Source organism: Balaenoptera musculus, chromosome 15, assembly GCF_009873245.2.
Source record: "Balaenoptera musculus isolate JJ_BM4_2016_0621 chromosome 15, mBalMus1.pri.v3, whole genome shotgun sequence".
NCBI lineage: Eukaryota > Metazoa > Chordata > Mammalia > Artiodactyla > Balaenopteridae > Balaenoptera > Balaenoptera musculus.
Window position 1 is genome coordinate 77,893,498 of NC_045799.1, and position 14,008 is coordinate 77,907,505.

The following is a 14,008-nucleotide window of genomic DNA, read 5'->3' on the forward strand; positions in this document are numbered from 1 at the left end:
GAGCCCTTGTCCTCTTGGTAAATTGATACTGGTCATCTTATCACTCATTTCCTTTTTAAAAAATTATTATTGTGGGAATTCCCTGGCGGTCCAGTGGTTGGGACCCGGTGCTCTCACTGGCGAGGCCCTTCATTCGATCCCTGGTTAGGGAATGAAGATCCCGCAATCCATACGGCGCAGCCAAAAAAAAAAAAAAAAAATTATTGTGGTAGAATATATGTAACATAAAATTTGCAATTTTAACCATTTTTAAATGCACAGGTCAGTGACATCAAGTACATTCACAGTGTTGTGTGACCATTACCACCATCCATCTCCAGAACTTTTTCATCATCACAAACAGAAACTGTCCCCACTAAGCAATAACTCCCCATTCCCTTCCTCTTAGCCCCTGGCAACCCCCATTCTACTTTCTGTCTCTATGAATTTGCCTATTCTTGGTGCCTCATATAACGAATCAGACAGTATTTATCCTTTTGTGACTGGATTATTTCACTAGGTGTAATGTCTTCAAGTTTCTTACATGCTGTAGCAGGTGTCAGAATTTCGTTGCCATTCACTTATTTGTAATTTTGCCTTTTTTCTGTATGGAATGGCTATGAATCCATATCTCTAACCCAAATTTGATGATGAAATTTGTGCTCCAAAGCAGGTCCTTCAAAAAATGATTCTTCAAAAAATTCCTCATTTGAAGTATTTCAAAGGTCTGTTCCTCCATGCCCACTTTCCAGAGCATGTCAGTATTTTAAGTTTATCTACACTGAATTTACTGTGTGTGATATTTAGTTCTGGGGTTTTTTGTTTTGTTCTGTTTTTTTACTTTTTGGAATGGAAGAGGAGGAAAAGAAATGCATTGGCCTACTTGTAGGGCTTTTTTTTTTTTTTAATGTAAACTTGATCTTGCTTAGGCTTGAACCTAACACGATGCAATTTGTTTTTGTTTTTGTTTTTTTAAATTACCTCAACTTCTGTTTGGTAAAGTCATGTAATGAGATTCAACATGGGTGTGTGGCTTGCTTTTTGTATGTAAGTGATTTGATCTTTGTCACATTTGTGACTGTGTGTTACACAGCCTGACCAGTTTGATGATGCAACGTTGAAATTGCATCGTTTTCTAGAAATGAACCAAAGATGGCCTCTGTATATTGGCCCCTAGGTGGTTTATTTTTTCACAGCAGGATGAGACCTATCAACTCAAAATCCTGCCAGCCCCAAATTCCGGGTGCCTGTGTATGTGATACGCTGAGAAGGACACACCGTCATCTAGGCAGTGTTCTGGCTGAGAATGCAAGACCTGAGTCTTACCATGAGGAAACATCAGACAAACTCAAAATGAGGAACATTCTAGTGGGGAGGGGAACGGGGGGACGGAGGGGACTCAAATCTTCAGAAATGGCAATGCCATAAAAAACGAAGACAGACTATGGAACCATTCAAGATTAAAGGAGACGTGACAGCTAAAAACAAGACCTGACCCCCCAAACTGGATCCCGTACTGAAAGGGAAAGGCTATAATGAACATTTGGGCAACTGACAAAGTTGGAATATGAATGGTAGAATAGATAAAATTGTCTCACATGTTAAATTCTGTGAGTTTATAACTATAATGTGATGGTATAAGAGAATATCCCTATTCTAAGGAAATAGTCACGGAAGTGTTCAGAGATAAAGGTCCATAACGTATGTACCTTTCCCTCAAATGCTTCAGGAAAAAAAGTGTGTGTATATACATCTATCTCTCTATATAGATTGGGGACGGGGGGAGGGAGAGACAAAGATTACCAACAAACAGGGTAAATTGTTAACATCATGTTATCTGAGTAAAGGGTAGATGGATCTTCTTTGTACTATTTTATTTTTGCAACTTTTCTGTGTTTAAAACTATTTCCAAATATAAAGTTTTTTTTAAGAAAAGACATTTATGAGACAATTGAGGAAATTTGAACAATGCCTAGCTAAGAGATGATGATAAAGAATAATTGTTCATTTGTAGGGGTCATCGCAATATCATGGTAATGCTAAAGGAAGAGACTTTACTTATGTACTTGCCTGTAGTTATGCAGTGTTTGCACACTGAATTCTGGGATTTACTTTAAACTACCAGTGCAGGGTGGGGTGGGCACGGATAAAACGGGATGACGTGAGTTGATGACTGTTGGCGCTGAGGGATGGGCACATGGCTTCATGATGCCATCTCTCTGCTTTTCTGTATTTGAAATTTTTCCAAAGCACAGATAAAAACAAAAACAAAGGAAAAAACGTAAAGAAAGGATCGTTTGTGTGAATTTGATATTAGGGAGTCGAAGTATTGCATGTATATTCCTGTGCGGGTCTTGAATTATTTGCATTGTTTTTAAATGATTTCTTTTTTAAAATTTGTACTTCTGCCTTGTTTGCTTTCCTTTCAGAGAGCCATCATTCTTCTGCCAGCACTGAAGTAATAGAAATGGAATTACCAGTGGAAGGTTAGAAAAATGAGGCATTTTCTCTCTCTCTCTCTTTTTTTTTTTTTTTTTTTTAGTTTACAGTATTTTGAAGGGAATACACTCTTTTAAACACACATGTTTGAAAATACAGAAGACAACATGCCTTCTTAGAGAACTGGCCGAGTCCTCATTCTAAGATGTAGTATTAAGAACTCTGTCACTCTTACTCTTTTGATTTGTAAATGATTCTACTTTAAGTGCCTGGCTATAAAGGTTAAGTGGTAAGAAAACTTTGCCCTGATGCCATTTGTTACTTTATTTCATTTTGTCTTCTTGATGGGCATGCCAAAATCTTTTGAGCAAAGTTGAATAGAATTTTAGGAAATTCTTGAATTAGAGGTAGAACTTGATATATACTTCCCTCCATTCGTGTATAAATCCTGAGTATCATATTTAAGGCCTAAACTCTTAAAGTGGTTTATATAAGATAAAATTAATAAAGGAGATTTCCTCTGCAAACATAGAGGTATGAATGTCTTTTTCAGTTTACAGGCAAGTTGATCTTGTTTTTAGGGGTTGTACATCTGTCTCAGTACCAAAATGATTTGTGTTTTTCTTTTACATCAAAAACTTTCTCCAAGGAGCAGAGTTGCAGTCATTTTCGATAGCTTCCCTGATTTAGGGAGTCTGGAGTTTTTTGTTGTAGAGGATGGTTCCAACGGCCCCCTGAGCAATTTGTCTAAGTCTCTGACCTAGAAGAATTTTGGTAGATTTTGCCAGAGAACATACTATGATAGAGTCCAGTCTTAGAATTGTTCATTCACTCATAAAATTAGTCATTTTGAACTTCATTGCTTTAGAACCAAGAAGACAAGCGGACTCTGTCATTATTTAACTCCTGTTTATTTTTCTAAATTATGTGTTTTCATTGTGGTTAAAAAAAAACACATAACAGAAAATTTACCATCTTAACCACTGTGAAGTGTGCAGTTTGGTAGTGGTGAGTGTATTTACATTGTTGGGAAGAAGATCTCCAGAACTTTTCATCTTGCAAATCTATCCCCATTAAACAACAACTCCCCCATTTTCCCTCCTGGCAACCTCTATTCTACTTTCTGTCTCTATGAATTTGACTACTTTAGGTATCTCATATAAGCGGAATCCTACGGTATTTGCCTTTTTGTGACTGGCTTATTTCACTGAGCATAATGCTCTCAGGGTTCATCCATATTGTAGCGTGTGTCAGGATTCTTCCATTAATTTTTTGTTTCTTTTCGTTAACTCAATCTCTGACCTTCTCTGGATGTAAAGGAGGACAATTATTTTGAATTGAGTTTAAATCTATTCCTCCCTTATGTCATTTTACTTGCCTTTGTAAAAGCCTGTTAAGGTATTGTTTGGTCATTTTTTAAATGGATGGATAGTACAATATTTGGAAAGAAGAAGACCTGTGTAGGAGTCAGTTGTAGAACTGGTGCTGAATTAGAATCAGAAAGATTTCATGGGATGTTGGCCCTCGAAATAGTTCATTTCTAAACAGATTTTTTATTATCGTGATATAGTGGGAAGCCCATTTACAATAGAGCTGAATTTGTTTGATTTTTAAAACCTTTTTATTTTATGTCAGTCCTTTTATTTTTTTATTATTTATTTATTTATCTGGGGCAGGGAGGGGCCACACTGCATAGCCTGTGGGATCTCAGTTCCCCAACCAGAGATTGAACCCCAGGCCACGGCAGTGAGAGCCCAGAATTCTAACCACGAGGCCACCAGGGAACTCCCTAAAACCTTTTTATTTTAAAATAATTATAGATTCACAAGAAGCTGCAAGAATAGTACAGAGCAGTCCAATGTACCTTTACCTGTTTTTCCCCAAAGGTTACATCCTACGTAACAATAGTACAATATCAAAACAGTTTTGCATTCTAGTCTTTCTTCTTTTGCTAACAATTAATGTAAGATTGGACAAATCTTTCTAAAATGAGCTAGAGTTAGGCGAGATAAGCTAGCCAGGCTTTTGTCTATATGTAGAACTTAATGTATATGTCATAATTCTTATCCACCAGAAAACTCAAATAGGTATTTTAGGTACCTCATATAAGTGAAATCATGTGATATTTGCTTTTTTGTGACTGGCTTATTTCACTGAGCATGTATATGTCATGAACATTACATGCATCCATGTAATAATAGACCATGAATCACCTGGGGGCTGGTGGCAGGATAAGAAAGGAGCAAATGCCTTTTTTTAAATCCTAGTAATTCCCGATGACAACCAGAAAACACTATGACCAGATGTATTCCATTAGCTCAAATAGAAGGATATTCTGTGTCCATTACTGCGGGTAACTTCACATTATTTGATAATATCTGAAAGTTCCTTATCTCCTCTTATCCCTTATAAGATTATCCTTTATTACCCTATTATCCTTTTTAAAATTAAAATTACCTTTATGTTTATACCTCTATGTTTAGTAAATATAAAATGTATTTAAAATGCCAGGATAAGCGACTTTTTGGGTATGGGAGCAGTAAAATGTTGGAATGTGAGAATACATAAACAATGAATGTCATTTTAGAAATTTTTTTTTCAAGATTCTACTCAGCTTGTCCCTTCAGAAATGAGTGAGGACCCTGAAGCTGAGGTGAAAATTGAAGGTTGGTTGCCAAAAACCTTGCCACATTCGCACGGCTAAGTACAGTTTTCATTTTTTCTGAAAGGGGAAAGATTTAACTCAATGTGTGTGTACCTATGACCAGAGCAGCCCATATTCCCATCAGGTACCCAGTGCTCTAGGCTTGTCGGACAACAGAATTAGGCTGTGCAAATTAGCCCTGGCCAGAGTAGGGCCAAACTGTGCTTGGTCCAGTGAGGAAAGAATGAAGCCCGAAGGAGGGGAATGAAGTGGGGAGGGGGAAACTGAAAGGGGGAGGGGAGAGGGAAAGAATGAAGAGGGGGAGGATGAAGAGGGAGGGGGAAATGAAGGGGGCAGGGAGGGAAGAATGAAGGCGGGGAGAATGAAGGGGGGAGAGGAGAAGAATGATGGTGTGTCTCCTTGTGTCCCTTTGAGGTCTTGCTCTTCAGATGCAGAATCTCAAACACCCAAATGGTTGATCTTTCACAGAACACAGGGATTGAACTTTGAGTCCCTCAGAAAGGACTAGACAGGCTCATTTACATTTCTCATATAGAACTTAAGTGAGCGTTGTGTGTATCATTTGACCAGAAATCATGATAACGTCAACTGTGCTTTTACTATTTAACCCCATCTGAGCCTTTCCTTGACTGTCTGTTATCTCATTTCTCATAGGACATCTGCTTCCTAAGTGTCCTCTTGGACACATTCGTATGTCTTCTTTCCTATCCCCCACCTTTAAACTGAGAATAACAACAAAGGAAATTTTTTTTTCTTTTTTCTTTTTTTTTTTTGGCTGAGTGGCATGCAGGATCTTAGTTCCCTGACCAGGGATCCAACCCATGCCCCCTACACTGGGAGCTTAGAGTCTTAACCACTGGACTGTCAGGGAAGTCCCAGGAAATATATTTTTAAACACGCTTCTTTTTAAATCAAATTAGACTGACTGAAGTATCAGGGGCTAGGAACTAAATAAAAGCCCCGGTGCCCTTTCTCCTTTGACATCGACATTAAACTACAGAGACTCAAACATCAATTATTGCCAAGCCAGCTTGTTATTCTACAGCTAAATGTTCTCTGGAGTTTTAAAAATCTAGCCTGGCCTTCTTTTTTTTTTTTTGGCCACGCCTCCTGTCTTGCAGAATCTTAGTTCCCCAACCAGGGATTAAACCCAGGCCCTGGCAGTGAAAGCACCAAGTCCTAGTCACTGGACCGCCAGGGAATTCCCTAGTCTGGCCTTCTGATCAAAGTGGCAATTTGATAGTTTTAGAGGAGAAGTAACCTAATTTTCTATAAGTTCTAAATTTCATTTTCTGTTTAAGGAAACACCAATTCATCCAATATTACAAATTCTGCAGCAGGTGTTGAAGATCTTAACATCGTTCAGGTGACAATTCCAGGTATGGAATTCTATCTGACTTCATCATAATTTAGATTATGTTTTTCATTTTGTTATATTTTAACCACTTTATGACATGGGTTAGTCTCTTGGAGCTATTTTTTTGCTAAGTTCACCCTGTCAACTAAGGAAAGACAATTCAGGAATATAAAATATGACGCCAATTGCCACACACTGAATATCTTGCTATATCATACATTGTTTATCAGATATATTGCTTCTCACAGCCCTGCCCTGGTGCATTACCTGGAAAATACCCCTTAGGGCAGCCAGCTCCAAGCACTGGCTACCATTGGATTGGAACTGGCCACAGAGGTGAAATGTATTTGCTGCCCATCAATTAATCTTCTTTTCTGAATAGGTGTGTATAAAACATATCTGGAGAGATACAAAATAATCTAATAGCATAGATCCTCCAAAGAAGGAAACTTGAAAGCTAAGATAGGGATGGAAGAGAGACATTTCATGATTTACTGTTTTATATCATCTGAATTTTGAACCACATAATCGCTTTTAGTTATTCAAAATTAAATAGAATAAAAATTTCAAGTATTAAAAAATTTTCCCCCCTAATCCTAGCACATACATCTTATTCATTTTACTTGCTATGTTGCACTGGCTAGGATCTCTATTATAATGTTGAAGAGTAGGGGTGAAAGTGGACATCCTTATCTTGCATGATATTGAAAATGTTCTCTAAAGCAGTATGTCTTATATTTACATAGAGTCATAATTTGGAAAATTCTCTGTCATCTATAATGCCTTAAATTTACAAATTTCCAAAATGCTTAATTATTGCTAAAACTAAACTGAATGATAAGCCAGGTAAAGTGCTTTCACACGTGCTAACAGGTGTTTCCTCCAACAGCTTTTCTGGGGAGCAAATACATGAATAAACCTGGTTTGCTTGTTTTTTTAATTTTTTTAGATAATGAGAAGGAAAGATTATCAAGCATTGAAAAAATAAAACAACTAAGAGAACAAGTCAATGACCTCTTTAGCCGAAAATTTGGTACGTTTTTATATCGTTACATAACCAAATTTTATACATTTGAAATATTTCCTTCTAATTGATTACTTTATCTAAGAAATTGATCTTTCTGTGAAGGAGCTGTGATCAAAATTAGTGTGTATTTTTACTGAAGAAGAACTTTTACATGGAAACACTAATTTCATAATAATAATAGCTATCTTTTGGCCAATAGGCACATGAAAAGATGCTCAACATTGCTAATTATTAGAGAAATGCAAATCAAAACCACAGTGAGGTACCACCTCACACCAGTCAGAATGGCCATCATTAAAAAGTCTACAAATAATAAATGCTAGAGAGGGTGTGGAGAAAAGGGAACCTTTCTACATTGTTGGTGGGAATGTAAGTTGGTGCAGCCACTATGGAGGACAGTATGGGGGTTCCCTAGAAAACTAAAAATAGAATTACCATATGATCATGCAATCCCACTCCTGGGCAAATATCCAGACAAAACTATAATTCAAAAAGATATATGCACCCCTATGTTCATAGCACCACTATTCACAACAGCCAAGACATGGAAACAACCTAAATGTCCATCGACAGATGAATGGATAAAGAAGATGTGGTGTATATATATATATATATATATGTATAATGGAATACTACTCAGCCATAAGAAAGAATGAAATAATGCCATTTGCAGCAATATGGATGCAACTAGAGATTATCATACTAAGTGAAGTAAGTCAGAAAGAGAAAGACAAATACTATATGATATCACTTATGTGGAATCTAAAATATGACACAAATGAACCTATCTACGAAACAGAAACAGAATTACGGACATAGAGAACAGACTGATGGTTGCCAAGGGGGAGGGGGTTGGGGGAGTGATGGAGTGGGAGTTTGGGGTTAGCAGATGTAAGCTTTTATATATAGAATGGATTAACAAGGTCCTACTGTATAGCACAGAGAATTATATTCAATATCCTATGATAAACCATAATGGAAAAGAATATTAAAAAAAGAATGTATATATATGTATAACTGAATCACTTTGCTGTACAGCAGAAATTAACACGACATTGTAAATCAACTATACTTCAATAAAATAATTTTTTAAATAGCTATCTTTATCAAATCCTTATGTTGTATACCCAAAACTAATACAATGTTGTATGTCAATTATATCTCAATTAAAAATAAACTTAAAATATTTTTTAAATAATTATAATAGCTATCTTTCACTTACTGACTTTTTACCATAGCTGAGTATTGTTTTTAGTGTTTGACATGTGATTAATCATTTAATCCTCACAAAACCCTTTTCAGGTAGATACTATGATAATACCTATTTCATGGGTAGAGAAACAGTCTGCTACACTACCTGTTACCAATTTCAGAATCAATAAGATTATTCATACACCCTATAGCATGGCTGGAAAATAAAGTACTGGCTGACCACCAATGTTGTTACTTGATGCGATTAATTTTAAAATCTTGACATTAAAGATAAAGCACGGTTTGGGAAAAGCAAGTGACACACAACTGGTTTTACACTCTTTGTATCATCACAGGTGAAGCAATTGGAGTGGATTTCCCTGTGAAAGTTCCCTACAGGAAGATCACCTTCAACCCTGGCTGTGTGGTCATTGACGGCATGCCCCCGGGGGTGGTATTCAAAGCCCCTGGCTACCTGGAAATCAGCTCCATGAGAAGGATCTTGGATGCCGCAGAATTTATCAAATTCACAGTCATCAGGTACGTGAGAGTCCCCTGCCTGGTCAGGAGAATGAGCTGCAGATCGTAACTTGCTCGAGGTGGAGCAGCTGGGGGGCACAGGGATTCTCACCCCAGGACGTGGGCGGTGGGTCCCTGCAGTCAAGTGCTATGTCATGCTGCCTGTCACACTCAGTTCATCGTATTCTGCTTCTGGGAGCTGTGTGTCCTCGCTCCCGTTTCTTGGTGATCGTGGGCAGCCTGTTTTAGTTTAGCCTCGCACTGACACTCACAAAAGTTTGTCAAATAGAACTAAGTGGACAAGAGAGGAAAAGTGACCTCTGTTGCACTCACCAATGTCTCTTTCTCTTCAGACCACTTCCCGGCCTTGAACTCAGCAATGGTGAGTATCCTGGGGGAGAGAAGATGGTCCTAGCCCCTGCTGTGCCACGTGGGCTGTCTCAGTGGACACTCACCGCCAGAAAGAGCAAAGCATGCCGCTCTTTATGTGCATTTTGTTTTTCCTGCTTCTTTTAAAGTCCTTTAATTCTGTTGCTCAAGTTTTATTAGCCAGGCATATTTTTCTCATATAACAATTTGACGGAGCTTGCTGTGTGTGATGACATACCACATTCTTATTCAAGAGTCCTTTATGGGGTCGAGGTTGGGGGGGCAGCTCATATCATAATACTGAACTACTACTCTACCTTATTTGGTAAATAGTACCTGCCTGGCCACCCCAGTCCCACCACCAGGATCTCCCACCCCTGACCTCCCCACAGTTCAGAACCAACAGGGCCTGGCACAGCAGGGCTCCCAGAACCCCCTCCAGTTGACTTCTGTTCTGATTGGGCAATGTCCCCGCCACTCTGCTTGTTAAATATTTTTAATGTCTCCCCTAAAGTCCTTGCAAGCAAGTCAAAATCCTATTGGATATTAAAGCAGAAGGTGTAACTAACAAGGACCTCCTGTATAGCACAGGGAACTATAGTCATCTTGCAATAACCTATAATGGAAAAGAAGCTAAAAAAGAATATATATATATTTATTTATATATATATGCATATGTATATATAACTGAATCACTTTGCTGTACACCTGAAACTAACACAACATTGTAAATAAGTGTATTTCAATAAAATTTAAAAAAATAAAGTACCTATAGAAAGAAAAAAAAGCATAACATGTAACGATGTTCCTAAGAGTCATCTAGGGAACCTCCTCATTTAAATTTGGAAACTAAAGTGTTCTTTTAAAATGCACAAATATTATTCCTAAACTCCTCTGGTTGTTAAATAGCTTTTTACCTTTTTAATAGCTTTATTGTGGCATAAATTTACGTACCGTAAAATTCACTTGTGCAAACTGTACACAGTCCAGTGATTTTTAGTATATTTACGGAGTTGTGCAACTATCACCACAATCTAATATTAGAACATTTCCATTCCCCCACCTGAAAGATTCCTCCTACCCATTTCTGGTCATTTCCCATTCCCACCCCCAGCCCCAGGCAGCCACTAAATTGACTGCCTGTCTCCGCCTACATGTTCTTAAAGTGAATTTTTATACCTGTGTTCTCTCAAAGTAAAGCTCACCTGCATCGTGGCCCATTTCTTTACATTGAAAACAAGTAGGTTCTTTGAGGGTCTGTGGCTATCACCGGCGTCTTTTGGGACTCACAGCAGTTAAATCAGACGTCTTCTGTGCTCATTCCCTTCTCTGTTATTTCAAAGTTCTCTTGAAAATCAAATGAAAAAATATATGTTAAAATGCAGATACACTTTCAAATCATTCTCATTTAAACCAGATGGGCAAGCATAGGACTTGCTGAACCTCACCAAAGATGTCTTTCTTTTGGCTCATCTACCTTTTAATTTTATTTATTTATTGATTGATTGATTGATTGATTGATTGATTTTTGGCTGCATTGGGTCTGTGTTACTGCGCACGGGCTTTCTCTAGTTGCAGCGAGCGGGGGCTACTCTTTGTTGTGGTGCGGTGGCTTCTCTTGTTGCGGAGCACAGGCTCTAGGTGCGCGGGCTTCAGTAGTTGTGGCACGTGGGCTCAGTAGTTGTGGCACACGGCCTTAGTTGCCCCGCCGCGTGTGGGATCTTCCCGGACTAGGGCTCGAGCCCACGTGCCCCACACTGGCAGGCGGGCTCCCAACCACTGCACCACCAGGGAAGTCCCTTGGCTCATCTACCTTTCAAAAAAGGGAACTAGTGGCCGATATTGAAGAACCGGGGACTTTTTCATAAAAGTCCATTTCCAGGTTTTCTTTAGCAATCTGAAGATCTGGGCAGGCCAGGGCCATGCTCCCTCTGGCAGTCGTTTGCTTGCCCTGAGTGTCCCCCGTCCTCACCCCACACCTCTGCAGGGCTGGGGTGCTCTCCAGTTAACCACGCCCCCCCCCCCCGCCACCTTATCCCTTGCATTTGTCATCATGCTCTTGCTGGTGTTAGACTAACAGTCGATTTAAGAGAAAACTGAACTGTTTCTTGTCTCCATGTTTCTATCAAAAGTGGGAAAAAGAAAGATAGACCAAGAGGGCCGTGTATTTCAAGAAAAGTGGGAGAGAGCGTATTTCTTCGTGGAGGTGCAGAATATCCCTACATGTTTAATATGCAAACAGAGCATGTCTGTGTCCAAAGAATACAACCTGAGACGCCATTATCAAACCAACCACAGCAAGCACTATGACCAGTACACAGAGAAGATGCGTGACGAGAAGCTCCAGGAGCTGAAGAAAGGGCTCAGAAAGTATCTCTTAGGGTCATCAGACATCGTGTGTCCTGAGCAAAAACGAGTGCTTGCAAATGTGAGTCCAAGGGAAAACCCTGCCGTCCAGCCCATAGAAGACGTGGCTGGGAACTTATGGGAGAAATTACGTGAAAAAATCAGATCATTTGTGGCCTATTCTATTGCCATCGACGAGATCACAGATATAAATAACACCACCCAGTTGGCCATATTCATCCGGGGCGTTGATGAGAATTTTGATGTATCGGAAGAACTTTTGGATACGGTGCCCATGACGGGGACAAAATCTGGAAATGAGATCTTTTTGCGTGTTGAGAAAAGTCTTAAAAAGTTTAATATCGACTGGTCGAAATTAGTAAGCGTGGCCTCAACTGGCACTCCTGCGATGGTAGATGCCAACGACGGGCTGGTCACAAAACTCAAGTCCAAGGTGGCGATGGCTTGCAAGGGCTCAGATCTGAAGTCCGTTTGTTGCATTATTCACCCGGAATCGCTCTGTGCTCAAAAGTTAAAGATGGACCACATCATGAGCGTGGTAGTTAATGCCGTGAACTGGATCTGCTCCCGCGGACTGAACCACAGCGAGTTCACGACTTTGCTCTATGAGCTGGACAGCCAATACGGCAGCCTTCTGTACTACACGGAGATTAAGTGGCTCAGCCGCGGGCTGGTGCTGAAGAGGTTCTTTGAATCGTTGGAAGAAATTGACTCCTTCATGTCTTCCAGAGGCAAGCCCCTGCCTCAGCTGAGCTCTCAAGATTGGATCAAAGACTTGGCCTTCTTGGTGGACATGACTATGCATCTGAACACGTTGAACATCTCTCTCCAAGGGCATTCCCAAATCGTGACACAGATGTACGACTTGATTCGGGCGTTCTTGGCTAAACTGTGCCTCTGGGAGACTCATTTGGCCAGGAATAACCTGGCCCACTTTCCCACCCTGAAATCGGTTTCCAGAAATGAAAGCGATGGCCTGAACTACATTCCCAAAATCGTGGAGCTGAAGACGGAATTCCAGAAAAGGCTGTCCGATTTCAAACTCTACGAAAGTGAACTGACCCTGTTCAGCTCCCCTTTCTCCATGAAGATCGAGAGCGTCCAGGAAGCGCTCCAGATGGAGGTGATTGATCTGCAGTGCAACACGGTCCTGAAAACCAAATACGACAAGGTTGGAATACCAGAATTCTATAAATACCTCTGGAGCAGCTATCCCAAGTACAAAACCCACTGTGCCAAGATTCTCTCCATGTTTGGGAGTACCTACATTTGTGAACAGCTCTTTTCCATTATGAAACTGAGTAAAACTGAGTACTGCTCCCAGTTGAAGGACTCCCAGTGGGATTCTGTGCTCCACATCGCGACGTGATGAAGCACACTCCTGGGGGGGCAGGATCCCCTGGGCTGGAAGCCTAGAATCCTCTAGACCCGAGGGGTTGCAAGATGAGAAAATGAGTTATTAAATATATCTGGTTTTCCGCTTTTTCCCACTTTGACTCGGAAATATTATTTGCAGTTATCATACCTGTTTGTATGACATTTTATGTTTCCCCATAGCCCAGTAAAAATCAAGAAAGCTTTATTGTATTTCTAGTAGTTGACTCTTCTTACGCCTGGCCTGTTTCACTCACTCACATACTTGCTTGACCCTTGTGGGCATTGGGGCTGCATTCTGAAGTTTAAATCAGTCCACAGAGAAACGGAGAGACAGATGCATATATGCACTGGGGGTATATGTGCACACACATCTATCTCCCCGCCATTGGTGTGGAATTCCGTGTGACCTCACGTGTTTCCAAGTTGAAGGAGAATCAGTTAGAGACGTGTTCACATGCTGTGGTGTCCCTGCCTTAGCTGTCCCTGCCTCCACACGAACCTGAAAAGGTAGGACTTAAAATGGAAAATCCCAAAACAAATAACATAGGTTTTCAAAGCCTAAGTTGAGGTTTGGGGGCTGTCTTTTTTTTTTTTAACTTTTATTTTGAAATCATTTCAAATGTATAGAAAAGTTGCAGAAATGAAAGGAGCCTGAAGAACACTTAACGCCCTTTTGCCAGATTCTCATATTATTAACATTTTACCCCGTTTTATCATT

The 14,008-nt window shown here is 39.8% G+C and overlaps 1 protein-coding gene across 3 annotated transcripts in view; it reads left to right on the top strand.

Annotated features, from left to right (window-relative positions):
* The window catches only part of LOC118881757 (general transcription factor II-I repeat domain-containing protein 2), a 55,735-nt gene extending 41,937 nt beyond the window's left edge, over positions 1-13,798 (top strand). Inside the window, exons 11-17 of one of the 3 annotated variants that reach the window (XM_036826958.1) lie at positions 2,409-2,465; positions 5,022-5,084; positions 6,385-6,462; positions 7,390-7,473; positions 9,015-9,198; positions 9,531-9,559; positions 11,679-13,798. In XM_036826958.1, coding sequence (XP_036682853.1) covers positions 2,409-2,465; positions 5,022-5,084; positions 6,385-6,462; positions 7,390-7,473; positions 9,015-9,198; positions 9,531-9,559; positions 11,679-13,282 — 2,099 coding nt within the window. In that variant the 3' untranslated portion in view covers positions 13,283-13,798. The remainder of the gene's footprint in view (positions 1-2,408; positions 2,466-5,021; positions 5,085-6,384; positions 6,463-7,389; positions 7,474-9,014; positions 9,199-9,530; positions 9,560-11,678) is intronic. The other 2 variants (XM_036826957.1, XM_036826959.1) reach the window with 2 other exon arrangements.
* The last annotated feature ends 210 nt before the right edge of the window (positions 13,799-14,008 follow it).